The 18,392-nt window shown below is 41.5% G+C and overlaps 1 protein-coding gene across 1 annotated transcript in view; it reads left to right on the top strand.

Annotated features, from left to right (window-relative positions):
• The window catches only part of arhgap35a (Rho GTPase activating protein 35a), a 159,013-nt gene that overhangs the window by 84,029 nt on the left and 56,592 nt on the right, over positions 1-18,392 (top strand). The window contains exon 2 of the mRNA XM_087283699.1: positions 13,527-17,688. Within this exon, the coding sequence (XP_087139825.1) occupies positions 13,951-17,688 (3,738 nt within the window). The 5' untranslated portion in view covers positions 13,527-13,950. The remainder of the gene's footprint in view (positions 1-13,526; positions 17,689-18,392) is intronic.

Raw genomic sequence — 18,392 nt, 5'->3', positions numbered from 1 at the left:
AGTAATCGCTCCGAGATCGCTTGAATGAGGTGGTCTCGGCTTAATTGAGACGAACCCTGGAGCGGTTCGATTGTAGTGAGAAAGCGATCCGATCCAAGCGCGGTTATATCACAGTGTTTTATGGATATGTAATAGGCTTACGGCTATATGAAGAGAGAATTATGAGTGGGGTGGGAAGTTTCCCGAGTCTCCGAATGCCCGCAAACGAGTGATGATCTCCCAGTAATCTCGCGTCTCCCTCCAGGTCCTCAAATAGGCATCGTCGCGCACCCTTCTCACCCCTCCCCACCGCATCTCTCCTCAGACACGCGCGCGCGCGCGCGCACCCTGTCAATCACCACTAAACCATCACCTCTCCTGACAGCTTAGCGGGACGCTGCAAAATAAACCCTGACACTTTGACCAATGTAAGGAGAGTTTACTCGCACGTGACTTGTTTTAGCTCTTTTGGTCCGATTAGAAACTTTGCAGTGTGAAATCCAACCGCTCCAAGAGCAAAGAGCAACAATGTAACAATTGTAATCTCTGTTTCGGAAAAACTGAATCGATTCACAGGTGTGAAAGCACCCTAAGATTGATTAAGGCCTGGCCAACTGAACCATGCCTGAGCCTGATTCAGAGCACCTAAACTTCAAAATAACTCTGTTTATTTGTTTAGATGTTAATAGCTATTTTTTTTAACAAATCTAGATGCCCTTAAGTTTGGCTTGTGGTTTGAGAGGATTTTCAAGGCTTGGCCGACACTCTTTGTTCCTCCAGTTCCCAACACCTGTACCTTAGAGCAATTAACTAGCCAATTAGTCTGTAAATCTCTACTGTTAGTGGAATATATTGGCAGCTGGGAAGGGAGTGTTCGGCCCTAAAGGAAGGTGGCAATGTTTAATTATAATTGCCTCTTTGTGTGGAAATCGTGTGTACATTTACATCTGTTTATGTGAGTGTTGAGGGTGTGTCTGTACACATTATAATGTTTGAATGCATAGCATCTGACTAGTGTTACTATTAAAAACAGCTCCTAAAAAGTCCCTTCATTGATTGTTTGTTGATGCTAGTTCAGCTTAGAGTTGTCAAAGTACCATCTTTGGGATCGTTCGGTATAGAAATTTTTAAAAATGTCTGTTGCCTGCTAACATTTGAGCACTCTTGAGCAGGTTTTTAAACACTGCTGATTGACTATTGTGTCACATACTCAACAGATATGACTGTAATGAATTGATAATCATCACCTTATCTGTGTAAAGCACTTGTAAATGATCAGTGTAGATAATCACAGTCATATTTGTTGAGCTTGTGAACACACTGGACAATCAGAGGTGTTTAAAAATCCACTGAACGGCACTCAAAAAGCAGACAGGAAATGCTGGAATTGTCACCTTTTTAAAATTTCATTGCTTGTGACAACAGTAGTCCAGGGGTATCCATTGCTACACTTGGGGGACACACCATCCTTTACATTTAGCTTCAGCACTGGAAGATTCACGTAAGAGCTTGATTAGCTGGTTCAGGTGTTTGTGTTTGATAAAGATTCTGCAGACTGATCACTCCTAGCCTTAAGGGGATATTCACATTGCCAGAAATGACACAAATGGGTGAATATTATGTTTTAATTGAGAGCTGGTGATTTAAGATATCAATTACAGTTTATTGCTGTCAACTTGTGATCTTGATCACTTTGTTTGAATGGATTCAGTTCAATTTTTAACACACTGTAAAAGTTGAATATAGCAGTGGAGATAGAATAAACAGCAACAGCAGCAAAATTGGTAACGAACTGTACAGCACAGCAAACTAGCAACCTTGTTTCATTCACTATAATGGCACTTGTCCAGCAGACTTAGACAAAGGTTTCATGTATCTCTTCATTATCTCTGAGGAGAGCCACACAAAAATCTTAAAACACCTGCTATAGCATCCAGCCGTGGTCTTGCCAGAGTTTTTTGGCCTGTTGTCAATTGTTCCAGAAGGTAGGAAGAATAGGTAAGAGTGAAAGCTTGTTTGAAGAGTGACTCCATAAGGGTAGAGTTGAATGAAGGTCATCAGTCTTGGTAATGACTGCAGTAGGTTGTGTGGATTGTAGAGGTTGGCCTGGACTGCTGTGTTGGTGTGCGGTTGAATAGAGGGAGCCCCTATCGCTGTCAAACCTGCCACCATGCCTGCTGGTGTGAGGAATTATTAGCTGTCATCATGCGCGGCACCCTGATGAGAAATATTTAGAGCCTTTATCGTGAGAAGGTTGTGGTGTTGGAGAAGAGATACAGCAGCTAACCTCAACTATTTCTTGCCACTCTAGTTTTCCCTCTAAACAGATCATTTGTTTTTCTCTGTTTTGTTATTTTGCTTTTGCTCCCTCACCCTCCCTTTCTGGCACACATACACCCTCGCTTTTCCTTCTCACTTGCTTGAGCAGACCTCTGTTCTAAGTTTCAGGCTAAGAGAAGCATGTGTGTGTTTTTCAAGAGTAAGAGAGAGGAAGCTTTCCTACAGATTGGTTATGATCACAATCAGGCTTCAATGAGAAATCCCCTGTTCGCCCTCTCTACTACAAGCAAGATTTTGAAATAAAAAAGGTTTTTATTTTCTTTTTTAAAGATATTCCAAGGAGGATGATACTTGCTTTGGTTAAACAAGCCAGTAATGGATTTTGACAGTGAAACCAGGCAGTGCTAGGATCTAGGTCAGGGGCTTTATGGTTGTGATAGTCGCTTTTTGTGCGTGCATGAGGTTAACTGTATTTCATCTTGCCTGAAGTGCCAGCTATCCTGGAAATATAAAGATATAGTGAGTGCTATATTAATCCAGCGTAATCCAGCATGCTTTGCATGCAAACCCTTGCTGACCACAGTGATATTTTAATCTCAGAGCAGTGACCTGACTGTTTCTGATATACATGCTGTGAATCACTGCATTTGTTACAGCAGTGGTGGTCAAAAAACAAGTACTGACATGAGTGAACTGTAATATTTGTTCATCAACCAAGCCTGTGCAGTTCAGACAAGAGGTTGTAAACTAGGTGTGTTTAATAAAGGAAACATCCAAAATGTTCAGCCTCAATGGCTACATCATGTCAAAGCCAGAGCTTTCCCTATTTTTTTGCTTTGTGTCCAAGGGGTAAAAAACCCTGCTTTGGGGAGACTACCATCTAGGTATAGGCCAGTATAAGATTCTGATATATGATAACCTTGGTTAAAAATATCATGGTTTCACGGTATCATGATATTGTGATTATTGCTCCAAGATAAGTTCTTTAAATGTCTGGGTAAAAGCAACAAATTTTTCCCCCCAATGAAAACACTATTTTATATATTGAGAAAACATTTAAAATATTTTGGAACAGTAGCGTTTAATTTGGAGATTACTTTTCTGAAGGAGGTACTATTGCTCTAAAAAAAAAAAAAACTAAATAAAATAGTTGTGTAAAAAAAACATGTAAAAAAAAAAAAATTTCATATACCTTAGAAACGATATAAAAGAAAACTTTTACAAACCACTGTAAACCTTGAAAACGGTTATCGTCCCTCGCATACTAGCACCCTACCTGTAGATTTAAGGCTGATTTATCATTTTGCGTTGAATGATCGGTGTGACCCATTGCACCCATCTTCCGCGTTGGAAGATGTTCTTCTGTGTTCAGTTTCTTCACGGGTGTTTTTTTTTTTTTCTGAATGTTACGTTAATGTACAAGTTGCTAAAACACACTCATTCAGAGGCGGGAACCGGCAGACGTACAACAACATTAATCAAAAGATAAACACAAAACAACAGTTCTAGAGCTACTTCATGGGACTCGACACTTGTAAACATACATTCCAACGGGTTCACATGGCTCCTGCCCACACTGGTCACAGCTACCAATCACAGAGCTTGCATTATGCATCAATGTGATGTGTAGTTACATTTTTTTTGAGAGATGCGCCTCGGCATCCGCCACGGCGAGGGCTATGCGATTGTGCGAAGGCTGCACTGGAGCCAGCCTTTAAATTTCAACTTCAGCACACACTTGGCTACTGATTCAAGTGAATCCTTCATTAGCTGGTTCAGGCTTGTTTCATTAGGGTTGTAGCTAACCTCATAAGGATGGTATCCCTGAGGATTGGTCACCCATTGTTTAAGCATTATAAGAGTTGTCGAATATTAAATGTACCTCATGGATTTATTGGTAAAACCAACACAGTGAGTATTAAATTGCAGCCAGTACATTTACTTTGGAGGGGACTTATTCATAACATTTTTTTGATTATTTATTTCCTGGCAGCTTGGTCAGTCTGCCTTAGTCTGCCTTATCAGATCACCCATTTTAATAGCAGTAGAACAACACGCATAGTTCAGCTTCTATTTTCTGGATTTAAGTCTTTCCCCCTCCTTGACCATTCTAGCTGAATATTTTATGTCTTCATTCCTCTTTGTTCATCCCTGAACGACTCTTACTCGCTCTCCCCACTGCAGCATTAGGCTCTCTCTCCAAGCAGGAAGTGTTGTTCCTCATTGCTCCAGGCATTGCTCTAATGGAGTCCAGGTCTCGAGAGGGACTGAGAGAGGGATCAGGGGTGGGGGAAACGGATGAGTAGACTATCTGCTCTTACGACCATATTAGTGCTGATACGATTGGCGGAATATGTTTGCGACGAGCATCAGTCAAGCTAAACTGTGTTTACTCTGCTCCTGCCTTGCATTGTCATCATGGCTAGCTCTGTCTGCTATAATTCTTTTATGAAACGTGGCATTGATGAGGACAGCTCGGAAATGAAAAGTGCCAAGGCACAGGCCCTGTGGGACGCCATGTGAATGGCCTCTCATATTCTATGCTGTGTTGACTTCGGTTTCAGTACAGATAAAATACCAGGAATGCTTTTTCGTATAAACTGATGGCTGGACCATTATTGCTCCTCATATTTTTAGTTCTGTGGCATGCCATTAAGAATAAGACGAGCACCAGCACATTATTTTCACTTAGTAATACTTTCTCGATAATAACAATGTGTTCAATACTAAACAATACACATCTCTGATTCTCTGGTGTTTAGCAACGTTTTCAATCTTCACTGCTTTTGAAGAGAACATAAAAGACGGATTGATCTGTGAGAGTGTGTAAGTGGATGTTTACAGCTTGTTGGCCTGATTATGTGTGTGACTGTCTGTTTAGACAGGCTTCTTCACAGTAGTTTGACAGGAAACAAATTGTAGTTTTCATTTCTGTTGGTATTAATTATAGTCCGTAAAATTGCTTTTGTCTGCTGTGTTTACTTTCCTAAGACTCACTCAGAGTGGCTGCATTGTTGTTCGTTTGATTGTGATGGCAATGGAGTAATCCATTATTGTGAAGCTGATGGAATTTAAACAGTCAACCAATGTTTTTTTTATTCTTTGTTTTTTTTTTTACATCGATTTGTGTGTTGTCTAAAAGAATAGTTCAACATTAAAGCTGCAAGCAGCGATGATAGGGACCTCGCACCCAGGCTCACCGCCGCCCAGTGGCCTCAGGATGACAGAGAACAGCGAACAATAATAATTTAAGCCGATATATATAAAGAACCTGAGAAAATCGAACATTCATGCCAAACTTCCTCTTGTCAGCAGGTGGCGCTATGACTGTGACTCAATATTGGCATGTAGATGTCTTCAGAAGAGGATTTTAATCAACCATGTAAATTTTTAGGCTGGTCAGACTTTGTGTGGCTGAGTTATAAGCCAAACTATCTTCTGCCAGCAGGTGGCACCATGACTGACTCAATATTGTTATGTGGATGTGCTTAGGAGAGGACTTTTATCAACCATGTGAAGTTTCAGGCAGAACGGACATTGTGTGGCCGAGTTACAAGCCAAACTACCTTCTGCCAGCAGGTGGCGCTATGACAGACTCAATATTGTTATGTGGATGTGTTCACGAGAGGAATATGATCAACCTTGTGAAGTTTCAGGCAGATCGGACATTGTGTGGTTGAGTTATAAGCATTTCCTGTTCCATGGCGAATCGTTGAGGTTTGTCATGCCGCCACGGACACGCCCTTCTGCAAAATCTCTAGATCTTTACAGTATATCATCACTAGAGCTTTCAAATAACATCACTCAAATTTGGTGCTGATATAATAAAGTTTGCGGAAGGAGTATATTACATTGTAAAACATGTCATTTCCTGTGGCCAGCAGGTGGCGCTATAACTCTATCTGGATATCAGCATATAAACGTATTCAGGTCCGGACTGTTATCAAATGTGTGAATTTTTAGGCAGATCGGATAATGCATGCCTGAGTTATGACGACTTCCGGTTTTGTGGCGAATCGTCAAAGTTTGCGAGGCCGCCACGGATACGCCCATCGACAAAACCTCTAAAGCTTCGCAATTTAACATCGCCAAGGCCTTTAGATGACAAAACCCAATTTTGGTGTCGATAGGATAAAATCCCTAGGAGGAGTTCGTTAAGATACAAAGCCTGGAAATGGCAAAAATGCCACTTATTTGCCGCAGGAAGTTAAAAATATCCGACTTCCTGTTGGGTTTGAGATATGGCTCCAAGAGACTTTTTCCTATGTTTTGGCATGTTTGAGGTGTGTGCCAATTTTCGTGCATGTGCGTAATTCATAGATCAGGGGCTCGTCCGTTTAATTTTTATAGGTGGCGCTGTCGAGCCATTTTGCCACGCCCACTTCATTATTGTTATGAGGATGTGTTCAGGTAAGGACTTTTATTAACCATATGAAGTTTCAGGCTGATCGGACTTTGTGTGGTTGAGTTATGAGGACTTCCTGTTCCATGGCGAAGCGTTGAGGTTTGTCATGCCGCCACGGACACGCCCCTCTCCGAAAACTCTAGATCTTCACAATATAACATCGCTAGAGCTTTCAGATAACACCACTCAATTTTGGTGTTGATACGATAAAATTTGTGGGAGGAGTTTATAACTCCGTAAATCATGTCATTTCCTGTGGCCAGCAGGTGGCGCTGTAACTGTATCTGGATAGTGGCATGTAAACGTGTTCAGGTCAGGACTCTTATCAAGCGTGTGAATTTTGAGGCAGATCTGATAATGCATGCCTGAGTTATAACGACTTCCTCTTTTGTGGCGAATCGTCAAAGTTTGCGAGGCCGCCACGGACACGCCCATCGACGAAAACTCTAAAGCTTCGCAATTTAACATCGCCAAGGCCTTTAGATGACAAAACCCAATTTTGGTGTTGATCGGATAAAATCCCTAGGAGGAGTTCGTTAAAATACAACGCCTGGAAATGGCAAAAACGCCACTTTTTCGCCGCAGGAAGTTAAAAATATCCGACTTCCTGTTGGGTTTGAGATATGGCTCCAAGAGACTTTTTCGTATGTTTTGGCATGTTTGAGGTGTGTGCCAATTTTCGTGCATGTGCTTGATTCGTATATCGGGGGCTCGTCCGTTTAATTTTTCTAGGTGGCGCTGTCGAGTCATTTTGCCACGCCCACTTCCGAAGCCCATAACAAACGTAAATTTTCGCCACTTCTGAGGCGTGTGCAAAGTTTCGTGAGTTTTCGGGCATGTTTAGCCCCTCAAAACCGCGATTCATTCCGCGGAAGAAGAAGAAGAAGAAGAAGAAGAAGAAGAAGAAGAAGAAGAAGAAGAATAATAAACAGAGCAATTCCAATAGGGCCTACGCACCGTTTCGGTGCTCGGTCCCTAAAAATGTAACTTTTACAGGTAACTTACCCACCCTTAGGCCCCTAAAGAACTTTTTTAACTTCAGTACAACATTAAAGAAGATTTTTAGCTAAGCTTGTGATTCTTGTATTATGTAATTCAATGGTCACCAATTTTTGAGATTAAAAACAAACTCATTCATACTAGCTGAATCAGTCCCTGTGTTTCTTGATGAAACACTGTGATCTAAAAAAAACAAAGGGATTTAGTCTGTGTAAGATATCGAACATTATTTACAACTTTGTACTAACTAGTATTGTCACAATACTGAAATTCGATACCAGTCAGTACAGAATTTTTAAAAACGTCTGTTTTTTCCTAACATTTGAGCGATGTTGAATGCATTTTAAACAGCTGATTTGCCATTATGTTCATGTGCTAAACAGAAATGACTGTGACTGGCTATGAAGGTCATCAGGTCACCAAACTCACCGCTGTTTACTGAGTGTAACCACAGATACAGAGACACTGGAGCACTTTAAAGCCATTAAGATCAGTCGCTGCTTCAACGTATCGCTTGCATGTCAGCGTATAAGCTGCAATGAGTTAGGTGAACTGATGACCCTTACAGCCAATCACAATCATTTCTGTTAAGCATGTGAACACAATGGCTGTTTCTCAGTTTCAAGAACACAGAGAACCGACTTGTGTTCTTGCGGAGACCGGTCTTGCCAAGTGTCTCCGGAAGAACGAACTCTGGAGACCACAAGAACAGAGAACGCGTCCTGTGGGGAATGAGATGCTGCGTTCTTCATGATGGTCACGTGACCCTCAAGAGTTTTAAATGAACATTTATTTAAACATCACAGCATTCATACAATGATTTATTGTTTTTCCCCTTTTCAAAATATTAACTGTGCATAAAAACATTACAAATATAAGTTGCAGAATATAAATAAAACTGATTTTACTACAAATTTTAGCAAACAAGCACCCTTAATGTGTTTATTCCTTTATTAAGATGTTCATGGTAATGTTTATATTCACCGTTTCATTTAAGGAAGCTCCTGGGGTAAATAAGTTCTATCTTTGATAATCTAAATAAAATGCTGCACTTCCCACCTCCTGTCGCAATGACTTCTGGGACTTCTAGAGCGAGATCAGTGCTCGAGTCAACATCGTTGCGTTCCACGATATCAAGAACACATCTGGTAGGTTTCACCCGTTCTCCGTACTTGCGGTCTTGAGTATTGGAACTGAACTTTAGCAGCTGATGATGACGCTTAAGACCGCTGAAGAGCGCATATTGAGATAAAGCCAATGGCAAATCAGCGCTGTTTAAGAATGAGTTTAAAAGCGCTCAAATCTAAGCGGAATGTAGATGTTGTAAATATTTCAGTACTGACTTGTATTGAATTCCAGTATCGTGACAATACTCTTTTAATCCATGTCCTGGGCGAACAGTGTTAACTATGAATTTTCATTTTTGGATAAACTATCCCTTTTAAAGTAGGCCTGCCAGCTGTTTTAATGCTTGAGTTGTGTTTCTGGCTTCGTCCAACACTATATTTTTATAGGCTTGTTTGCATTTCAAAGGTCAGGTCAGGGGGCCTTGGTAGAAAAAAATCCAAAAGCCATACTGCACAAATGATTTTTTGCTTCTTTTTGAACCGTGTACCCTTATCTGATGCAACACCTAAAGACCAGAAAGAAACAACCCTGCAAAGCTTAACGCAGCATATCACTCGGTTCCTCCCTCTGATCCACTTGGCTCTTGCCTTTTTAACTGTATTGTTAGCTCATGTGCAGGTCATGCCCAAGGCCGATGGAATGTGGCCTTTTTAACAGTAGCCTAGAGCTCAGAAGGGTTGTAGAGTTTAAACCTTGACAGTCCCTTAAAAGACTAAAACCACCCTTAATGAAGCTTCGGAATGCTCTGATCCCTTATAGCTGCCCCCTCTCACGGCAACACACAGTTAGGAGCAATTGCGTTTTTTTTGTGCCCTTTTGGCCACATCATGCTGCGTTTGGTTTAGTTAGTGTTCATCTTTCAGATGTTCTTACTTACACCCACGAACCAGACTCCCATGTCCGCTCTACTCTTCCACTCTTTATATTGGCTATGTTTGTGGGCAAGTCCAGGCATATCCTCATCTATTAATGACTGTGCCCTGACTCAAAGCGTGAAGTCCTACATACTAGCCTAACTTTGGCTTAAATAACCATATTGTGTCTTTTTAGATATGGTTATGAATGTCATATTTTACACTTTGATTGGCAGATGCTGGTACTTCTGCTTTTACCGTGTGTTGTATTATAGCTTATGCAGAGTGGTTCCCACTTTTTGTTAATTTGCTATGCTAGTCTACAAGACTGCAGTGTATCTCATTTGATATTTTTTGTTTTCAGTTTGTCCATCAGACGTTTAATTTGAATGCCCTTAAATGTTTAATCCACACTGAATTTCTATTTTAAATTGGGTTTATTGCTCAATTGGAAACCAGTATGACAGCAAATATTTAGAATTCCACATTGACAGGAATTAGGAACTAATGTAATTTGATATAATATGTATTAATATAGTGCATTTATCATGTTTGGCCACACACTTAAAATGCTTCATAGTCATGAGGGCGTCTCTTCACACCACCACCAGTGTGCAGCATCAACTTGGCAGCCATAGGCCAATGGCGCCAGTTCGATTACCACACACCAGCTATAGTTGGAGTAGGGAGACAGTGATAGAGCCAATTCTGTGGATGGGCATGATTGGGAGGCCATGATGGGCCGATGAAGGGAATTCGGCCAGGACATCAAGGTTACACACCTACTCTTACGTCTGATGCTGGCGGGGCTTCAGCGTCAAGGCTTGACAGAGGGTGTGTCTGAAGTTGGGACTGATGCAATCGTCATAGCAGTGCCAGCCAATGAAATTAGCCAGCAATCAACTACTGTCTGAGCTGGGGTATTTGCATACAGCGTTCTGATTGGTTGATGCTTCCGTTGGTGGTTAAAGTTGAGAAACTCCCAACTTCTGCTGTTACTACAACCACTAAAGCTGCGGCAACAGGTTCACAATGCAGTTCGGCAAGGCCTGACATCACCCATCACCCAAGTGAATGGGAAGCGTTGAGGCTGACACCCCATGTAAGTGGGGCATTAACGAGAAGTTCCATGTCATTTTTGATGACCAGAGTGTCATGACCTCGGTTTAACATTCTCACAAACACCACAGCAACCCATGTGGTCACCCATCCAGGTACTGAACGGGCTCAGCCCTGCTTAGATTCAGTGAGTAATCGGTCTTGGGCTGCAGCCATATCACCCTGCAGCCTAGTTAATTTATATTAGTTGGTTTTATATAATCTATACTACCATCTGGTTGCTTGTTTGTGATGTCTAGGATTTGTTTGTTGCTGCATTAGCTCATCGGGGCTGATTTGGCTCTCATTCTAGCTGTTGTAAATTTCATCCAGTTCAAACCGATAATAGCATGCTGAACATGGTAAGACAGAGCAGTACATGGAATTACACAGCTGGGACAGATCAAGCAGATGTGGCTCTTATGCTGGCAGTAAAAGTGAGTGTTTCAGAGAGCCAGTTCCTGCAGAGATGAGAAATAATGAACATGTTCTTATTTTGACTAATGTCTTCTACAACCAGAAAACATGGCATCACTTGTCATGTTGGTGAGGTAACAGAATGGATGCCCTGAACTAGTTTTCTTTTTAGTCCCAGAAGCTAGAGTCCCCACCTGGTGGTGCATATGCATGAGTATCTGTCATTGGCATGTGGGTCATTGAGATCTGTAGCCAGGCAGCTGTCATAGTTATTTGTTAATGACTTTCTTTTCCTTGAGAGCTCTCAAGTGTTTCTCTGCTAAAATTAAACATTTTTCTTAAACATTGTTACATCCTGTGGTATTCAATATGGAAACCATTATAGTTGACACTAACAGCTACCTGTTCTTGAGCACAATTACATAATTACCGGGCCTGCCCTCTATCTGCATTCCTCTATATAAATATTATAATGCCTCCCTTATGGCTTTCTAACAGGTAACCACTTCTGATAAGCTCAAATTGGCCTCATGCTTCTGATAAGCCATAAAGAACTACAGAACATTAAAATTGAATTCTCATTGGTGAATAAACTGTCACATTGTCTGATAGTGTGATATTCTTGAGGACTTGAAGTGTAACTGTAGTGGAGTGTATATATCTGAGCTGTTGTGCTAGGAAAGCTTGTCAGCGTTTAAGCAAACATTGCGCTGCCACACCCACGCAACTACATTGCTCGGTGGCTCTTTACTTTGCTTTTACTATACTGGGGGAGTGGAATGTTGAATTCATTCTTGACATTTCAGGTCTTTTCTCTCAGTGAGCCAGCATATCTCACTGTTTTCTCTGTTGCAAATATCCATTGATTGCTGGCTAGCCGTATTGCAGCAAAGCTGAAAATGTGATATGTGCTAGAGTTCACTACTAGTTTTATCACTGATCTGGCATTGAACGACATGCCAAGGCTTAAACGATGATACCTTTTTTTCCACAGAGATATGAAACTTGTACATGATTTGGTATTTTAAGAAAGCTGGTCCAGAACGCAGAAGCTATTTCAGCAGAACAAATTCATCACAGCAGAATCATTACAATAGTTTCAGACTGTGACAGTGACATCTGCAACTGCAGTCATGTGTTGCATGGGATTGCTAGATGTAGTGCTTTAAGAGCAGTTGTCAGCAATTTTACCTAGCTTTGCCTCCCAGGTTGTGCTGCTGTTGTATGAGACGGAGGTCTGTGGCACCTCTTTTGTAGAGCATGTCTTTGGCATAGACCCAAGGTATTCCTTCTGTCTAGATTGTGCCCACTATGGCTGGTTTTGCCACGACTTATGTTCTTTCATCTAAAAAGACACCAATGATAATACAAGAAGTTGGCCAGGGTGCTTTTTTGTGAGTGATTTGCAAGTCCTCCCCATGTTCACATGGGTTTCCTCTGGATGCGTATTGGTATAGGTTAATTGGTTAATGGTGACAGGAAGGGCATCCGCTGCTTAATCATGTTGCAGATTAATTAGAAGTTAGCTACACTGTGGCAACCCCTGGTAAAGCTGAAGGAGCGTGAGTGTGTGAAAACTATCATGAGTGTGTGATTGCGCTTTCATTGTATTTTATAACCATAGCCTTGTCTTGTTTTTTTATGATTTTGCTTTTGGTCTGGTATTGAGTATGAGATTTTCAAGAAAAGTGCTCCTGTGAGCTCCAGTCCTCTAATTTTCAGTGGGATCTGTACTTTTATATGTTTCCACATGCCTTTACTTAATTTGCTTTAGTGTCCATATGCTTTTACCCTTCAATGTATACCTTTTTTTTTTAACTTTCAGAATTTGCTTCGTCTTATTACTTTTTGAAATGATAATGGAGCTTGCAACGTCATATTTTAAAAAGGTTTTCGAGACTGTGGGCAGCAGCCAGTGTGCAGTGCTTCCTATTAAGGGTCATTTGGGTTTCCCTGGTTGCCCAATTAAAACTGTATCTCTGAAGCACTTATCTCAGCTTTCATCTAACTGTATGTGCATGTGCATGTTTAGGGTTTAGAATGGGATTCCTTAAAGGGTTGAATCAATATTTTTCTTACTTTGGCATAAAATAAGCCTCATATATTTTTGTATTGATGTCTAGGTTATACACGTGTACAACAAATAGAATGATGCAGGGGTTGATTTTTGCCACAATAATCACACTTCTTTGTGATTGTGTCATGCAGACCTGAGGGTACTGCAGTAAATTTAAATTTACAACGTTTTATTTGTAGGTGATTAAATGTGAAACATTTAGGTCTCAATGTTATTTTACATTGCTCTGTGTGAAGCATTTCTTTTATATTAGATTTTCTAATTGTAATATTTGCTTTATTTCTTGCAGGGTGAGATCCTGGCTGGGCAGACCTGAAATCTACATTGTTTCGATGTCAGAGTGTCCCTGAAGAGAGGAGATGGGCTGGAATAATACCACCTGCAGTATACCTGCCTAAGGCCACAGGGACTTCAATCCCCCGCCCTCAAACCTCGTTCCCTTCTTCCCCTTCTAAACCTCTGCCAAAACTGTGACTGGCCAATCGACTGTGGATTTAAATTTGATTTGCTTATAATTGTAAGAGATATAGAGAATTAATTTGATTATTAAGGGTATTTGACCCACTTGACCCACATTAAAAAAATCCCCAAGACATTTCAGGATCTTTAAGAATAAATTATTTTGCCAGACCAGAAAGCATTTGGATGGAACATCAGCCCAGCAGCTTTCAAACTGAAGCTTCTGGGAATGGCAAGATGAGTGCTGTTATACGATGATGATGGCAAAAAAGCAAGATGCCCGGGCACCAACCTACAACCTTGTTGTTGTAGGTTTGTCCGGGACTGAAAAGGAAAAGGGGCAATGTGGGGTAGGCAAGTCCTGCCTTTGTAATCGCTTTGTTCGCCCCAGTGCTGATGATTTTCACTTAGACCACACATCTGTTTTAAGCACAAGTGACTTTGGTGGTAGAGTGGTAAACAATGACCACTTCCTCTTTTGGGGTGAGGCGGTACGAATGTTGGAAGAGGGTGCAGAGTGCCGAATGCATGTGGTGGAACAGACAGAGTTTATTGATGACCAAACGTTCCAGCCACATAGAAGTACTGCATTGCAGCCCTATATCAAGCGGGCAGCTTCCACCAAGCTGGCCTCTGCTGAGAAGCTCATGTATTTCTGCACAGATCAGCTTGGACTAGAGCAAGACTTTGAGCAGAAACAAATGCCTGAAGGCAAGCTTTTAGTGGATGGATTCTTACTCTGTGTGGATGTGAGCAGAGGTATGAACCGAAATTTTGATGACCAGATGAAGTTTGTGACTAATCTATATAACCAGCTAGCGAAGACCAAGAAGCCAGTCGTACTCGTGTTGACTAAGTGTGATGAAGGGGTTGAGCGGTACATTAAAGACTCTCACACATTTGCCTTGGCCAAGAAGAATTTGCAGGTTGTTGAGAGCTCAGCACGCTCTAACGTTAATGTCGACCTTGCCTTCATTACCTTGGTGCAGTTGATAGATAAGAGTAGAGGGAAGCCTAAGATCATTCCTTACTTTGAAGCCCTCAAGCAGCAAAGTCAACAGATAGCTACGGCAAAGGACCGTTATGAGTGGCTGGTAAGCCGCATTGTGAAGAACCATAATGAAACATGGCCCAACACCAACCGAAGAATGCAAACATCCCCTGAATACAAAGACTATGTCTTCCTTGAGGGTACTTCAAAAGCCAAGAAATTATTTCAGCAACATGTACACAGACTCAAGCAGGAGCACATAGAAAGGCGGCGCAAAATCTATCTCAGCACACTGCCACAGGCTCTAAACTCCTTGGTCCCAGACCTGGATGAGATTGATCACCTGAGCTGGTCAGGAGTACAGAAAGTTCTCGAAACTAAGCGAGAATTTTCCCACTGGTTTGTTGTGCTGGATGACACACCATGGGAAACTACACCACACATTGACAACATGGAGGATGAACGAATTCCCCAGGACCTTTTGGAAACACCTGTAGCAGAGGGAATATATGAGAGTCACTTGGAACAACTGCACAATGAAAGAAAGAGAGCAGAAATGCGATGGGAGTTTAAAGAGAAACTTACCTGCTCACCGTTTGTTACACCTGGCAAACGCTGGGAGGAAGCTCGTAGCTTCATCATGAATGAGGAGTTTTATCAGTGGTTAGAAGAGCAGGAATACATTGATATCTATAACAAGTACCAGAAGATTATTACTGACCAAGCCAAAGAGGACTTTCAAGAACTATTACTGGAGTACTCAGAGTTGTTTTATGAGCTTGAAGTTGATGCTAAGCCCAGTAAAGAAAAAATGGGTGCAATTCAAGAGGTTCTTGGAGATGAGCAGCGGTTCAAAGCCCTCCAAAAGCTACAGGCTGAGAGAGATGCCCTGGTGCTCAAACACATCCATTTTGTCTACCATCCTACTAAAGAAACTTGTCCTAGTAGTCCTCATTGTGTGGATGGCAAAATTGAGCAACACTTAGCCCTTCGATATCCCACTCGATATTCTTTTGATGGAAGTTCAAAATCACAGTTTGGTGAGGGAAAGGTAGATAGAATTAATCTTGTAATTCTTGGCAAAGATGGACTTGCAAGAGAGTTAGCCAATGAGATCAGAGCACTGTGCACTAATGACGAACGGTACGTGCTAGATGGAAGGACTTATGAGCTTACTCTTCGACCTATAGAGGGAAATGTACGCCTTCCAGTGAACTCCTTCCATACCCCAACTTTTGCCCCACATGGTTGCCTCTGCCTCTACAACTCAAAAGAATCTTTATCCTATGTTGTTGACAGTATTGAGAAGTTACGAGAATCAACCATAGGCCGACGGGAGACAAATCTAGTTCAACTTCCCTTGTCTCTTCTGTTGGTCACCAAAAGAGGTGTTGGATCAATTTCTGACATTGGGGGTGAAACAGCACAGACCCTGATCCAACAAGGTCAGCAAGTGGCTGGCAGATTTCAGTGCAGTTATTTAGAGCCTGCTTCCCCAGGTGTAGGCTATGGTCGCAATATAAATGACAAACACTTAAACCAGATTCTCAGAGGTCTGTTGGAAATGAGGCGACCTTCAGTTAGTCTTGGCAGTAGCTCCCCACCCCTACTGCCTTCACTGGCAGGATTCAGAGACTCTCAGCAAAGCACAGAGGGTGACTTGCGAATTGTAATGTGTCTGATGTGTGGAGACACTTATGATGTTGACCAGCTTCTTTCACCATTTTTGCTGCCCCAGCACTGCCGACCCTTATCCAATCTATCCAGTGGAACATCAGTTTTGTTGGATTTGTCCATAGGTGGACAAAGGCTAAGCATTGATCTTGCTATTCTATCTTACCACTCGTCTTTTTCCCTACGTAAAAGCAGATTAGTGCATGGTTACATAGCAGTGTACTCTGCCAAACGGAAGGCATCCATGGAAACCCTTTGTGCCTTCCTTTGTGAAGTCCAGGACATTATTCCAGTGCAGTTGCTTGCTGTTGCAGAAACCCAGTCAGAACTTGCAGACTCTGAAGCAGTTCGGGACCAGCTTGCCCAAGGTGAGGAACTGGCCCATGAAATTGATGCCCGTTTCAGCTCTGTGATCTGTGGACCTGGTGGGGTGGTGGGAGGCTTGCATCGGATAGACCACTTCCAGCCATTCTTTAAGGAGGTAGTGGAGAAGAAAACCATAGTAGAAGCAACACATATGTATGACAATGTTGCAGAGAATGTCACCAATGAGAATGTTTCTTCACCTCGATGTAGCTCTCCAAGTATCACATTACTGGACTCTGAGGATGACATTGAGCCCTCCCCACCTTATCCCACTTCAAGGAATGATGACACCTTAACCCGTGGTGGTTTTAAGCTCCCAGATTTGGAGGGTGATTCCTACTCCCTCATCTCTGAGATTACAAATTTAGAAAACAAGATTAACAACAAAGTTCCACCCCAGGTGCGGCCAAAGCCCAATGTTACCTTTGACATTCCCAAAACCCAAAACAGCAGTTTGTACACAGATTTGGCACTTCATGGATCTAACAGACGATCATTGCCATCAGTTACCTGGCCTGAAGCTGGCTATGATCCATCTGACTATGCTGAGCCCATGGATGCAGTAGCAAAGCCTCGTCCCACAGAGGAGGAAAATATTTATTCTGTACCACATGATAGCACACAAGGCAAGATCATCACTATTCGCAATGCAAACAAAAGTCATTCTAATGGTGCTGGAAATGGATCAGATAGTGAGGCCGATAGCAGTTCATTAGAGCGCAGACGAAAACTGTCTGCTCTTGGAGTTAAACCTCGGCTCTATCGTGATCGCTCCAAACGACTTGGAAAATTTAGCAGCTTCCGCACAAGCTTCATTGGGAGTGATGATGAGCTTGGGGGTACACCCAAGGCTAAAGAGGATGAGCTTGGTGCACAGAAAGGAGATACTTCTTTAAATGAAGAAGGCGAGGACCCAAAAAAGAGGAATATACTAAGAAGCTTGGGTCGAAGAACTACCAAGGTAATTTTTTATCGATATTTTATATATTTATGTACTTTACTATACTTTATTATCTCAAATATTGAAAGGAACACATACAGTTTAACATTGTGAAAACTGTTATTTTTGAGGAGATGCATTATCACTCATATTTTACAAAAGCAACACTACTGTATGATTTTTCTCTAACTGTCTGTTGATGTATGATATAAAAAAGTAAGTTTAAATCCAGCCATTTTACATGTATCATATGATTGGTATGTTTGGCTACATGTTGTGCCAATGGTTGATGGATGATCTCACTGATTTTAATTTTGTTTAGATGTAAAATCATGCAGTTTGATTCGAACAGTTTGGATGTCTAAAACCGTTTATACAAAATGTACATTAATATCTCTAACGTTTATACACACACACAGAGAGAGAGAGAGAGAGAGAGAGACAGACAGTTGTGTTTTCAAATATGTACATCAAATATGTAACACATCTCTCTAAATTATAGATGATGATATGATAAATGACTTAAGAAAACGGTCCAAATAGAAGAAAACGATCCATAAAAAGACAGAAATTTCCCTATAAATAGTTTTATAAGCACACAACGCATACTTTACCTGTTAATGCTCTAAGAAAGGCATATTCCTCACAACCCTTTAAATGAATTGTTCAGGTTATATAGTTTGTATTGTTTAAATGGTTAAATTCTGTGACACATTACTTCACAC

Source organism: Danio rerio, chromosome 15 (assembly GCF_052040795.2).
Source record: "Danio rerio strain M-AB ecotype USA chromosome 15, GRCz13ab, whole genome shotgun sequence".
Lineage (NCBI taxonomy): Eukaryota > Metazoa > Chordata > Actinopteri > Cypriniformes > Danionidae > Danio > Danio rerio.
This window is presented reverse-complemented; position numbering and strand designations above follow the sequence as displayed.